Consider the following 14,757-nt stretch of genomic DNA (forward strand, 5'->3'; position numbering starts at 1 on the left):
TTAAGAGAGAGCTTAGTCTCTTTTGGTTTTCTGCTATTCTTCTGCCCTTGGGCACTCCAGAACATCCCATCCTGCCCGTGACTCACACCAAATATCCAGCTGTCATCTTAACTCACACCTCTCCTGAGCTCTTCACGCTCTGGTTATTCTGTTAAAGGCTCCTTTCTGCATAAGATCTTCCACACTTGAAAACCATTCTTCAGGTTACCCCAGAGCTGGAGCACAGCTCCTGTCCTGTGACCTGGGAGTGCAGAGCTGTGAAGTTCACAGGACCAGCTAGTGACCAGGACATAGACCTGGTCTCACACTTCTGCTTTCTGGGCCATGGCTTGAAACCCCTCTGGGGTCCAGTCCCCAGCAGTGTTCAGAACCAGCACAGGGACCAGGCTTTGTGTGCTGGGGATAGAGATTGTCTTGTCTGTCTTATGCCAGATCCTCCTTACTCAATTCAGGCTTGGCTCCAGCAGCATGTGATTTGAAATGAACTTGTGTAAGCCTACTGGGTTCCTCTATGAAACAGGGCAATTACATTTCAACATTGCTTTACAGTCTGGATATGAGTAACATTTTGATAAGCCAAACATTTCAGAAATGTGGACCTCCTCCATGTAAATAAATGGACAAACTCATTGACACCTTCCTGTTGTATTTTACAGTCATCTGCTATAAGTACTGGATGTACTGGATGTTTTGGTTTTTTTTTTTCTATGTGCCTACATGAACTATGAATGGTCATAGGAGAAAAAGTAGAAAAAGGAAGTATAGAGTTGTGACCAAAAGCAAGCTCCAATCTTAATGCAGCAGCTTTTCTCCTTGTAACTTTAGCTTCTGTTTCTTTCAGAAATACTTGGCAGGATGCATTGAATAAAATACTACCATCCTTCTTTAGTAAAGGTAAGAAAATAAGCATAACAGGAGAGGTACAAAATACCAGTTCTGAAAATTCCTCTGAGGTATCCCCTTCTTGCCAAGGTGGAAAGCAAAGCCAAGTTAAAATGCTCTTTGTTAAATTTCACTGAAGAGTGAGGGATTGATATCCTTCGAAGAAGCTGACAAGCTGTTTTGACTTGTGAAGGAGTTCTGGAATAGTTCAGGGATAGAATGGACACTTTATTTATTGGAATAAGTGGTAAAAGCTGTCAAGGCTGTGGACAGCTCAAAACACAGTTTGGTGTTCTTGGGGATTTTCCTGTGAGCTGAGCTTGTCACTCGCTCAGCAATCCAAGCAATCCAAGAAGTGCAGATTAATTTGACAGGTTCAATATTCTGGTTCTAAATTCTGGTCCCCGATACGTGTTATGTGAAAATACATTTGCCTAGGTCTCAGTCTGAGTTCTTGTCAGCAAATGAACATTAAATTACATTTAAATTGTGATTGGTTACCTATGGACTTGAGCTATTTCTAACATGCAAACATTGAAAATTGTAGTAATTTATATTTAGATGTGGGAGTGTTTCTTTAGCATCTTAACTACTGTTTTGAGACTTAATTTTAGACACACCCATTTAAAAATGCTGGCTTTGATTTCTCATTGTTTAACTCACAAAAGCATTTATGTTTTAAAACTACTTCAAAATCTGAGGACACAGCACATATAATTATTAATAAATTTATTAATTCATCATTCATTTAAATGCATTATTTAACAGTACATCACCTTTTCCTGTTCTGTTATGTCCAAGGTAGTTTATTACCTTCTTATTCATCTTGGAAGCCGGAGAACAACACATGTGCCTACAATTAAGCCTCTCTGCACATACAAAATTTTGGGGATGGAGATACAAAAGTCAGAATGAAAGTGCTGAGTAGCACTGCCAAACAGGATTTTTGTTCCTTCTCTAAATCTACAGAATGATGGCACCAACAGTATATTTGTGTTGTGCAGTGTCTTAATACTTTTACCAGACAAGTGAGAGCTACCATCCTGTTAAGAATGGTCTGATGTGGAGAATTTTTAATTTCTTTTCCTGAAAAGGAACGTAAATTAGGTACAAATTAAGCCCTGCCCTTTTTTGGGTCCCAGCCAACCACCAGCTACACAGGAGCAGGAGCAGCAAAAGGCCTGAGCACACGTGAACTTCTCTGCCTGCCTGGGAGCACCTGATGCCCTTGAGTCACGAATTGTCCAGCACAGAGACCTCACCCTCCCACCTGGACAGGAAGGCCTGGGAGAGCACTGACAGCAGGATTCTACCAAGGGTACTTACTAGTTCTTTAGCTATTTCTAAAAACCTGATGTGGTTGACTTTAACTTCTTATGGGAAGTAATTTGAACATTTCTGATAATTGAAATGACAGTAGGGGAGCTAAAAGCAACTCGCACTACATGTGCTGCACGGGATGTGACTAGCTCATCATGCAGAATGCATTAATAAATAAGAATAGCTCCTACAAATTCAGAGAAAAAAAAGTTACTGATTCCGAAAAGATGGATTTTCAAAAAGAAAACTGCTTATGTTCAACATTTGAAAACAATTTTCTAAGTCCATGAAGCAGAATAATGTACTAATGCTATTTATGCTTTTTAAGAAAGAGATTTCTAGAAAACTTAAACTTTTTTACGCAATCTCCAGCTTACTAAAACTTTAAGGAGATATTAATGACAAATATTCAAATATATACCATTTCTCCAATGTCTTTTTATAATATGTGATAAGCTTGACTTTACTTCTCCTTACAGTGTATAAAAAGATGCTTGTTCTCAGAAGAGAAGGCAAAACAATTTTATGTGGCTTAAGATTCCTGCATGGCATACTCTAGAGATACAAATTTATGTTTTCTTGCTTGAACAGGACAGCATATTTGTTTTAGTTGTATTATATTAGTTGTAATTTAAATTTTGTTTGGAAACATGGATTATTTTTAATTTTTGAAATGTCAGGATGTTTTTCAACATAAGGAGCTTGTGTTTTACACTCTGATTCAGTTTACTGAATTGAGTGAGCTGACATTGGTGTTAAATACATGTAAGAGCATGGAGAATTTGGTCCTTTCCCATGTCTGAAATCTGAAACCCAACATATAAAATAAGAAGAATATCACAAACAAAATTATAAAACACTAAGTAAGCAATGGCTAAAGTACTCCGTAATTTTATGTGCTGTGGGTGCATTTTGTGTTACTTTTCTAGAATTTTTTTGTCACCTGGAAGTGACAGAGCTGCCAGCTCCTGGCTCTGCCCCATTTCTGCCTGAGCTCTGCTGAAGCTTGATGTAAATGGCAGAGAGCAAACTGTACTTATCTGTGAGGCTCCTCTCACATGAAGAGCTCTCCAACTATGAGAAAACCAAAATAATCTGCAGAGACTGGGTCCATATTCCTGTACTAGGCTGCAGGCACCCAGTTGGGCTCCCACTTTATGGTGACATGAATGATTGCAGATTCCTTCTGGATTTTTGTTTGGGGTATAAGAGCCTAGATCCCAATGTGCAAAGGCCAAGCAGGGGCTCTTTGTGTGGGAAAATTAAATTTGGTGGACAAGTGATTAATGTTGAATAAACTAATTTGCAATACAGAATGAGGTGTACAGATGGGTAACTCCTGTGGAGTTGTTATCCTAGATTATTCTAATCAGTTTTCCCAACTAGATGAACTCACAGGGCAGATGGCTTATCTCTTCTGCCCCTTGTTGGTTTAGCTGTCTATGAATGCCCTACTGAGAACAATATGGCCAAAAGCTAGTGAGAACTGGACAGAAAACTAAATATATTTAATATATAACCAGAAAAACTTAGAATGGCAACAAACTTTCATCATTGCTAAAGACCCAAATGTGAAATAAAGTTGATTTTAAAACTAGAATGTATCCTTTCTTATACTGCTTATCTAATGTCTTGGTTTATTTTCCTGACTAGTAGGATAACATCAATTTGACATTAATATCTCAGAAGTTAATGAGTTTTCAAGGATAAAATGTTTGATGAAACCAAGTATTTAAAAATGACATCATAGCTGTTACAGTTAGGTAATTATAATGGCTCTAAAATAGTGTAATTTCACTTCATTTTTATATTGCATGAAATTTAGGGATATGAGGAAACGACTAAATCTTGGAATATAAAAGTATTCAGACTCATTAAACATTATACATAGAAAACCTATCACCAAAATTATGAATTTATAAATTTTAAACATACTAAGATAATAAAACTAGTATGGGAGCATTGTAATGTAAAAGTAATTGAAATAACCGAGACCTCAAAGCATTATGCAGGAATTTTCAAGAGGTCTTCTCTATTGCAGTCGTGATGCCAGAGGGATCCACGGAAGAGCTCCACAGCAGCCCACCCTGCGAGAGCCAAGTGACAGAGCCTGCTGGGCTGCTGGCTCCCAGCAGCAGCAGGACAATGGTGACAGGAGGTGGAGGCTACCTGGGATACAATCTGGGATGTGCCCTTGTTAGCTCGGGAATTGCTGTTGTGCTCTTTGACGTTCGGAAACCTAAATGGGAAATTCCAAGCGGAGCGGATTTTTTCAAGGTAGGTTGGAGTTAATGTCCAATGCTCATTATCAAGGCGTCCTCTTAAGGACCTTTGATTAAAACATTTATGGAAAAGCCTTTCAGGACAAGAAGAAGCCATGGTAAAAGGTCCTTGCATGCATAAATACCTGATTAAGGGATGGCAAACAGGGTCCCAGTGTCTCCAGTGTCACCTGTGATGCTCTGCTGGGAGGTGCCATTCAGCGCCCCAGGGAAACAGTGACCAGAGAAGGGACAAAGTTCCTGCTCAGGGGAATTATTTCAAGTAAAAAGCTGAGAGCCAAGACAGGGCAGTAACAGGGATCACAAATGCCAAACGACTGCCATGCAGGGAATGATTGAGAAAACTGGGATTTCTGGGATTTCCAGGCTGGGAAAGAGGTGACTCAGGAGCAGGAGAGCTCTACAGGCTGTGAGTGGCACTGTTCACTGTCCTTCCAGTACAAGCAGGAAAGGCCATCAAGAATGAGGAGTCAGTTCAGTACAAACAAAATTATGTGGCTTTTCTTGCAGTGGGTACAAGGCATGTACAAAGCCTCAAGAAAAATTTACCTCTGTTGGAAACTGCTGAATAGATAAATTAAATTAGGCTCAAGAAATCTTGTGAATGAAAATGCTTCAGGACTAGAAGAGCATTCTGGGGGAAGCACCACATTTGCTTGCCCCGTTCATGCTCTTCCTGCAGAACCCTTTTATGAGCACTGATTCTTTTTGATTTTGAACAATTCAAGGAATGACTGTGTCTGAGAAAAAGGGGAACACAAGAGCTCTCCAGTATCTGACAGCTCACTGCCATGTGTGGAGAACACATTCCCCAGTACCTCTCACAGCTGCTCCAGGTTTGGGCTCTGGGGCACTTTCTGGGTGCTCCTGGCGTGTCACACAAATTCTGGCTAAACCCAGGGTATTGCTCAGCTGATCTTTTCTGAGCATTTACTATAAGAGAGTTTGCCACTCTCCCTAGAACTGGGAAGTTGATGGCAGAGCTGGAAGGGAGGACAGGACCTTGATCCTGCGGGCTGTCGTTGTGATGCCAGGTTTTCTCCTTTGGGCTAAATCACCCTCTGGGGCAGGTGGAAGGGAGGCAGAGGGGGATGGAGGATTCTGGAGAGAGCAGAATACCAAGCCAAGCAGATCTTGTCTGACCCAGGATGTTTTTAAGTTCCATTTCGTAAACAATTTTTACAGAATATAAAAGAGGGATAAATTATTATTGAAGAACCATTCAAACACCATAAGCTTGATTTGTTGATGCTATAAGTCTACATAATTTGATTTAAGTTTGTTGACTGGTGGAAATTTACATCTTCTAAAGGGGACTCGAGATCTCACAAATGATCTATAAATCAATTTAGAAAGAATAAATATTACAAAGTGTAGGAGAGTCACCTGGAAAATTGAAGTATGGAGTCCTAGTAAATGAATTAATAAGTAACTTCAGAGGTTTGAGCAGTAGTTTGGAGATGGCTAATACTGTTTATACTGGTTAGCTTCTGTAGCATTGCATTGAGGGTGGGAGGTGTAAGTCAGCTGTATTTGTGAAATACTTTGGCAACCTTGGAGAAAAAAGTTGAGAGTTAAAGACTGGTTAGATTAGCTCTTAATAGCATTCTGTCAATTATTCTATGTTATTCTATCAATTTCATTGCAGGAAATAATATAAGACCTAATATTCTGAAAAGTTTGGTGATTCCAAGGCAGACAGCTGAACCCCTCCTGCTATGATTTATTGTCCCTGGGGCTGGATTCTCCAGCTCTTGAGCACTTGCTGCTCCCATTCAAGTCAAACAAGTTTTGCCAGCCTGGAGGCTGCAGGACTAAGTGTGAAAATACGCATTATAATTGAAGCCAACAAGAGTCATCTTTGTTTTGCAACAAAATAATGGCAAAATTCTTAGTCACTGCTTTTTCTACCTGCTCATAATGTTTTGTTTAATTGTTGTTAAATACTGTGAAAAACAGACTAGAGTACCTTTAGATTTTCCTTGCTAGCCATAGTTAATACAGTTCTCTAGAGAATGTAATGAGCTCTACCTGTCAAAAATCCATTCTTCTCTCGTGTTACAGGGTGATGTGAGGGATTATGAAGCAGTGTTCAAAGCATGTGAAGGGGTTGACTGTGTTTTCCATGTAGCTGCATGTGGAATGTCGGGATTGGAACAAGCAAGTACCATTTTCCTAAAGTGTTCTTTGGTTACTTTTGAGAAAGAAAAAAACTGTCTGCATGTGACAAAGAACATAATTTTACAGTATTTATGTCAGAAGTTGTTATAAAGGCCAAGTCATCCATACAGGAAATAGGGGAGGTATTCCTTAAATAATAAAGTGAAAGTGTGAAAGTAACGTACTACAAAATATTCTAGAAAAATGAGATCATAATTTTAGAATCTTGGATAAGAAGGTGTAGCTTTTTTCTCTGATCTGAAGAAGAGTGACAGCATCGCTCTAAAACTAATACGGATGCATTTTCTTCTTGTGAACTCAGTCATGAGGAAACAGACCACAATCTATATGTTATGCTGAATTGCATTGATAGTCACAGAAGGTGACTATCAAAAAAACCACGAACCTACTAATTTATTTCTAGGAACAGGACAGATTGCCACTAGAACAAGAATTTGTGGAAGCTTTCAGGGAGCATAACCCCTGCCCATAATTCTTGTTTCTATATCATGGATTATCTGGGGTGCGACAAAATATTGAAGTATTATTATTTCCTTTTAGAAGTATTTATCTTTCATTTTTCAACTTTCTTTGCTCATACACCAAACAAGACAATAAAAATGAGAACTGTCAGGAGTCACTGTATGTCAGACATAACTGTAACATGCATCACAAAAAGACCACAGCTATTGTAGATCTGGCAATTGGAACATCATATTGTAAATGTGACTTGTTTGATTAATTAAATCTTGTGCAAATTCTATTTCTAGCTTCAAAAGAAAGATCAGATTGAATCCATAAATGTTGGAGGCACAAAAATAATAATTGATGGTAGGTACCTAGATTTTCTTTCTCTGCATCTGATCCAAATAATGAATTGAAAAACTTTCTAACTGGATGTTTCCTGTGGAGATGAGGCAGTAAAATGAGGCTTTTCTCTCCCCCCTGTCAAAATATGCAGGTCCCATTACAGCTGGTAGATTTGCCACTAGTTTGAACTGGGGTTTTCAACCTGGACTTCATTCCTTGGCAGTCCAACTAAAGCTCTCCTCCATGGTTATTTTTTGCCTTTATGTAATGGAGAAGTGTTATCCTCCTTCCTCACAGAAATAACATGAGAGCTGTTGTACTGTTTGTTATGTCATAAACATTTGGTACAGGCATCACAGATGTATATTTAGCTATTATTTTATCACATTGATACAGAAAACCTTCCATCCTTTCTGCTTACTGTGACCCCTTTTTATTATACACAGATTCTTAACTACTGTCTCTGGAAGATTCCAGTACATCTCTTTCAGTATATTCAGTTCCAGAAAGAAAGTTTTCCCAGTGTACTGTAAATACCAGAGCTACCTTCTCTTTGTTTTTCCTTCAAAAATCAGGCGTGGGGTGGGAAGGCAGCAAAATAGCAAAATCAGTTTTTATTTAGATTAATTTTCATGCTGACTGTGTGTTATTACTGAAAAAAATGCAGAAATGGAATAGTAGGCAAGTAAAACTCTAAATGAGTTAGAAGGAAGAGTTGCCACATCTTGCCTTCTTCCCTCCCCAACCTCCAAGCCCACAGAAACATGTCATGTCAAATTCCCATAGGCTCCCAGAAAACCAAGATACTGGGAGGAGCATGAACTTGCTCATCTACATTTTAATAATACACCTTATTATTGTATTTTTTCCCAAATATTTACGATAATTAACATTTATTATTTTCAAAATGAGCCAACAAACCAGCAGGACAGACTGTTCTGCAAATTCTAAAAATTCCTGAGTTTGCATTTTAATTCTCTTCAACTTTAGAAATATTGTTAAATGAAAAGGAAATTTACATTATTCAAGTTTGCAATGACAGATATGCAGCAGAATGCTGCAATGTCTTGGCTACACAGGACTGGAATCCATAATTAGGTCTTTGTTTTGCAAATAACATTAATTTCCTTTGTACTTAAAGCATGACTGATTATACACTAGCAGAGTATGTTTTCCTGTTAACACATCATTTGTCACTGATGAGCAGACTGAGACCAAGGCAGTTTGGTGGCATGTGGGCACAGCTGGCCCGTGCTCCTGTGTCACTTCATGTCCCACCCAGGTGGGGTGCAGGAGGCAGCTCCTGGAACCAAGGGGAACCCAGTGGCCTTGGAGTGGCTGCTCCCCACAGCACTGCCCCCAGGGCTGTACCACAACAAATGTTCTTACTCATCCCCTTTGTATTCAACTTGTAAAATGAACATATTTTAAGAAAAGTTTCTCAAGGAGGAGTTTTCCCTCCACCAAGATAATTCCTCTCCCTAGTAACTGCAATCCATGATATGATAGTTACAGGTACCTCATCATGAAACATTTGGTGACCACAATGTGTAAGATTTGCATAGTCAATGAAAAATTCCAGGTGAATGGAAGATAATATTATATTAAATTATAAGGTAACATCAAAGTATTACCTTTTTTCTATAATTGTAATGTTTGTTTTCAAAAATGAAATCTGCCAATGCAGTTATTTCTCCCTCTTTATTTTTGTTTTAAAATAATTTATTTTGTGTATCACTGTAGTCTGCAAACAAAGAAATATCCCTAGACTGATATATACCAGTACAGTGAATGTGGTGTTTGGAGGGAATCCTATTGAAGAAGGAGATGAAGAAACTGTACCATATTTTCCACTGGAAAAGGTACTTTGTCCATGGGATGGTGTGGCATTTACTGTGCTCCGAAGGGTAGATTGTGTGAAGGCTGTTCTGGGGGCAGAAACTGTTTTACTGTAAATGTTCTCAGTACATTCAGCACCAAAAGTGAGTTAAGTAAATACAAATGGACTCAAATTTGCTCTGAAGCTAAAGTTGTGCCACTAAAGTGTAAATCTGTTTTTTGTCATAAACAAACTACATATTGACTAAATCTTACTATTTCTAGTTTTGTTTTGCTCAGCTGATATCTGTGAGCTGGTTAGATTGAAAAGTTGTCAGTCATAAACAATAAGTTTGCCTTTACAGATTCAATAATTATCTTATTCTGCTTCCTTATAGCAATTTAATCATTATTCCAGAACCAAGGCAATTGCAGACCAAATGGTTCTTGCTGCTAATGGAACTTTACTCAAAGGTACATATAAAGCATTTGGGGCTTTTCTATCATTGGGAGTGCTAATGGGCATTCCTTTCTTTGGTTGCTCATTCATCAGTAGTATACTTTAACTGAAATAAGGATTTCTTTGTTTCTATTCCTTTCTTCAGTGGATAATTAGCTGTTCTGATAATACCAATTTGTAAGCACAGTCCAATGGGCTCTTCTTGTAACCCCAAGAAGGTTTTTCAGGCTGTTAAGCTCAGGTCTGTCACAGCTATTGAATTCAATTTCACACAGAAAGAAAATCAAGTTCCCAGGAAGCTGAACCCCTCAGAATAGTCAAAATGAGCCCTAATTTTGACAGTGTAAAATTCAGACAATATGTGTCAGCCCTTTGCTGCTGTCCCAGCTGTCTGACAGTCACCTTTGCTCTCTCTCCAAGGAGGGGACAAGCTCCACACGTGTGTGCTTCGCCCGCCGGGCATCTACGGACCAGAAGAGCAGCGGCACCTGCCTCGAGTAGCCGTATGTGTTTTGTAGTCAGCTCTGGAGGACACCACAAGTAGTTGTAAGGGCATAACACAAGTGGTAGTACCTTGATTGCAGTTCTTAACCATTCCTGCAGGAATGTGGTGAAAGCTTGGGGACAGGTGATGGGGTGCAGGGTAACAAACAGCAGGAAACCAGCACTGTGGGCCAGGGCCAAGCTGGGCTTCTCAGTGAAAAGGAAAAGTGGAAGGCTGAAATGCTGGGGTAAAGGAACTAGGCTTGCATCCCTACATTGAATGGAAATTGTCTTTTAAATATGCACTTTAATTTCTGCCAAAAAATATAATGTTGCAATACTATATAAATAAATGTAAATAATACTATATTTTGCCACTGCCTATCACTGCAACCGTCTTTGATTTCTAAAACCACCCACTAGTTGGATTTTTCTTTGTGGCAGGTTTCTTGTGCTGTAATTGTACACAAATACAGCAAATCCCAAGTAACTGGGTTGAGACAAGATCATATTATAGTGCATAATAAAGGAATAATGAAGTTATCTTGTGTTTTCTGTTTCTACAGATAAATATCCAGCGCAGACTTTTTAACTTCAAGTTTGGGAATCACAAAGTTCAGATGAACTGGGTTCACATAGGAAATCTAGTGCAAGCTCATTTACTGGCTGCTGAGGCACTCACCTCTGAGAAGGACTACGTAGCTGTAAGTAAACAATTTAATCACCAGTAGCTTGAGTTTTCAAACAGGTTTAATTTTTGAGATCAAAGTGTGTCCAAAAAGTCATATGCTAAATTCTCTAAAACAGTGTGTAGCTCCACAAGCACACAGACAGTGCAAATGCAAATACATTTTACTCATCATTTGATGGTGTTTTTGTTTGAGTTGAAAATATACAATTTCTTGGGTTATTGGAGGAAACTGTATTTTTAACTAGCTTAATATAGCTACCATTACACAAATCTATATATCCTGTTATTCTCTTCAAAATAGCTTCTGACCTAAATGCATAAAATTTAGAGCAACCATTCTGAGGCATTCCAGTTGAATTTTCAGGGCTGAAAATTCCAGAAATTGTCCTTTGGACAATTTTTAATGGGCAATTTTTAAAGGTTTTTCTTTTTGTTCTACTGGTCACAGTTGCAACACCAATCTGAGGACTGTGAAGCATTACAGAACTGACAGTGCTACAGCAGCTGCTTCATTCACAGTTATTGAAGGTCCCAGATTCATTTAGACTGGTAGGAGCACACAGAACACAGGGACTGACACAGGTGAACACCTCTCCATGTGTTCTCAATTAGTTCAGCCCGTGGAAGCCACCCAGCTGTTTTAGATTGATGCCATTCCCAGAGTCCCAGGTTTGTTGGGTGCTCAGGTGTTCCTGGTACTCAGAGCTGGGCAGACTCCTCATCCAGAGCACAGCTGGAACTCGACCTCAGAGCTGTGTTTGTTAAATGCCATCAGTGCTGCCCCTTCTGTTGGACTCACAAAGCTCATTCTGTGCCATTGTGAAGAACATAATGCTCCAACAGCTGCTACCCCATGGGGAAACTGAGCTCTGATCTACACTACACCATGGTTAATCACCATGAGCCCTGCCAGCAGTGTGGGGTTACCACAGTGGAGCCCAGTGAAGGCAGTTTCCTCTGTGTACATTCACCTTGTGCATGCTGCTGTGTTACTCACAAAATCATGACAGGTAGGTAGGTATGACAGAGACAGAAAATGCCATCCTGGGCACAGTTTTGTCACTGTTTTTCTCTGCTTCTTTACCAGAGTGGCCAGGCTTACTACATCCACGATGGTGAAAATGTCATCTTCTCTGAGTGGATTGTGCCTTTGGTAGGTACTGCAGAGCCCTGCAGCCCCCAGCACTGCATGGGCACGAGCCCTGTCAATGGCTGCCACACCAGACCAACTAAATGAAGTTCAGTGCACAGAAATTACTGAATTACTTAACATTAAACTCAATCCTGTTTTACCTGCATGTCCCAAAGTTCCACTGGTGTTAAGGGAAGTTTTGGATACGTGTAACTGTGGAGTTTGGCCTTACTGCTTGGAGAGGATTTAGCTGGGAGGTCCAGCACCTGCTGCAGGACAGAGCATTTCATGGAGCAAACCCACAGTGCATGGCAAGCTCTGCCACTGGCATCTGGCAGGACTCTTACAGTCATTGCTTATCCCTTTGTCCTGGCATCAGCTGCAGCACAGAGGGGAAGTCCGTTCAGAATCTTAGAAGCTAAAAAGAGACAACATTTCTGTATTTTCAGAAGTATCAGGCTGGGATTCTAGGAGCATGCCAAAGTTTTGATCCTGCAATGCCATCACAGAAAATGACTGCAGCAGAAAATTGGGCCTGTATTTGACTGTAGTTCAATGTTCCAGTCTGGGTCACTTCCCCCTTGGAAATGGCCTTTTACTCCCTTTTACTGTCCAATTGCAGATGAAGGGTGGGAGCTGAGCACCAAAGAATGAGTTGTGGGTTTCAATTAAATTTCTTACTACCTGTATTGACAGAAGGACTAGCTGGAAAAAAAAAGTTTAGATAAAAGTTTTATCAATATTCTTTAAATTTTTCTTACATTTTCAAGCCTCATTGACACTTTCAATTTGGTGTAAGTTTTCTGTTATTCTTTCTTTTTATTTTCTTTCTAGTTTGAAAAATTAGGCTACAGGAAACCATGGATACATATTCCTGTTCTCCTGGTTCATATAGCAGGTAAAAAAATAAAATACATGCTTAATTATTGTGGGTTGTTTGATTTTTTTTTTTTTATTATTCCTATTAAGCTACATAGTGGTTTTATAAAATGCAGGGGCACAAATTATTTAAATTAAAATTATTTTAATTGAGAATAATCACTTGTGCCATGTGGTATTAATTATAGTAGATAAAGTTTAAAGGCTATTAATAAACTCATCATGTACTTTATAAATTAAACTGTGCCTTCTACCAGTAGGAATTACAGGATGTATAATCTCAGCATTGTCTCAGTTTATTGTTAACCAGATGTCTCATTAAGTAATTTCTGTTTCACAGCCACTGTGATGGAATATCTGCACCTTCTACTAAAGCCAGTTTTTAGCTTTACACCTTTCTTGACAAGGAATGAGGTAAATTAATAAAAAAAAGATGTTTATATATTTCTGACTCAAATTCTCATTAAGGACATGATACACCCTTTGGATTTTTTGCATTGCAGCTCTGTTTTCTGTTCTGTTTCCATTGTAATATCACTGATATATTTTCATCCAAGTTCTAGAAAACTGGATTTTAAAGTCACTGCCATAACTGTCCTTTTGGCTCCTAGGTGTGGAATGTCACAGTAACTCACACATTCCGAATAGACAAGGCACGAAATCAACTTGGTTACAAACCAAAGAAATTCTCATTCGCTGATTCTGTGGATCATTACCTAAAAACAAGACCTACCTGCCAAGAAGATCACACGTTCTTTAAAATGGTGATTGTTTTTGGCATTTTGTTAAGCTTGATCATTCTTTCTTTCTTCTAAAATCAAATAACCACTCACCTGTTCCAGAAAACTTCATTTTGTTTCTGAGTATTAATTATCTGGTCATAGTACATTCCTCAGCCACTCTGGGCTTTGTTATTCATATTACTATGATGACACCTCTCTGACCTTATTAAGAAAGAAAAAACCCAAACAAAAAACAACTAGAAAAGTGAAAATATAGGATGTATCAGGAAATGTTTCCCAAGGGCAGCACAGTATTACAGCAAAGGAGGTCACCACAAATGTGTGCAGGAATAGTTTTCATGGATCTTCATTAAGTGATGTTTCATGCTGGGAAGCATTTTCTAAAAATGATAATTTGGGAAGGTGAGAAGGTGGAAGAAGAACTGTCACAGGACAACAGTGCTGTAACAAGTCCAGTAGCCCCAATGAAGAAAAGGGTGACTAAACAACTCTTCTGATGAAGCCACGGCTACAGCTACTGTCAGTTAGCCTGAGGAATTACAGAGACCTGGGAAACAGTGGAAAAATATGGAAAGTAAATATTTATAAATAATAGGTGATTATAGGAGTGGAAATCATATTTATGTAAAATAGTTGTATTGTTCTAAAGCTTTGTAAAAATGTAATAAATATCATTATGTGTGTTTGTAAAGTAAATAATATCCTTTCAATGCAATAATAAATAATAACTGAACCAAATAACTGAACTTCTGTTTTTAAGGAGCTGGTGGGAAGGTGGAATTCAGCCAGCTGTTACTGCTCTCTGGAGTCACATCCTCCACAACCCTGTAGCAGTGCTGGCACACACTGTGTGTTCAGGGAATTGCATTTTGGGGTGAGCAACGAAGCCAAGCACCAAGACAGGAGTGAGAATCCAACCTCTCTCTTTTCCCCTTTCTTAAGTCTCACATCAGTTGCTTCTTGGGTGAATTGCACTATGTGAGCCACCTGTGCTACATGTACACACCAGGTGTAGCCCAGACAAACCAGGGAGCAGCTGCTCCCTCTCTTGCACCCCACATGAATCAGGAGAGCTGGATTTGCCACAGAGGATCATG

At 39.1% G+C, this 14,757-nt stretch overlaps 1 protein-coding gene across 1 annotated transcript; it reads left to right on the forward strand.

The window, feature by feature from the left end:
• Positions 1 to 830: 830 nt before the first annotated feature.
• On the forward strand, positions 831 to 14,395 carry LOC110475585 (putative short-chain dehydrogenase/reductase family 42E member 2). The gene is made up of 13 exons (XM_021539852.2): positions 831 to 894; positions 2,025 to 2,200; positions 4,244 to 4,479; positions 6,549 to 6,644; positions 7,415 to 7,475; positions 9,198 to 9,316; positions 9,671 to 9,746; positions 10,153 to 10,235; positions 10,782 to 10,919; positions 11,994 to 12,059; positions 12,873 to 12,936; positions 13,258 to 13,331; positions 13,529 to 14,395. Exons 3-13 carry the CDS (start codon positions 4,249 to 4,251, stop codon positions 13,730 to 13,732), a joined length of 1,212 nt encoding a protein of 403 aa, XP_021395527.2. The 5' UTR covers positions 831 to 894; positions 2,025 to 2,200; positions 4,244 to 4,248; the 3' UTR covers positions 13,733 to 14,395.
• Positions 14,396 to 14,757: the final 362 nt, after the last annotated feature.

This window comes from Lonchura striata, chromosome 16, assembly GCF_046129695.1.
Source record: "Lonchura striata isolate bLonStr1 chromosome 16, bLonStr1.mat, whole genome shotgun sequence".
In the NCBI taxonomy this organism is placed as follows: Eukaryota; Metazoa; Chordata; class Aves; order Passeriformes; family Estrildidae; genus Lonchura; species Lonchura striata.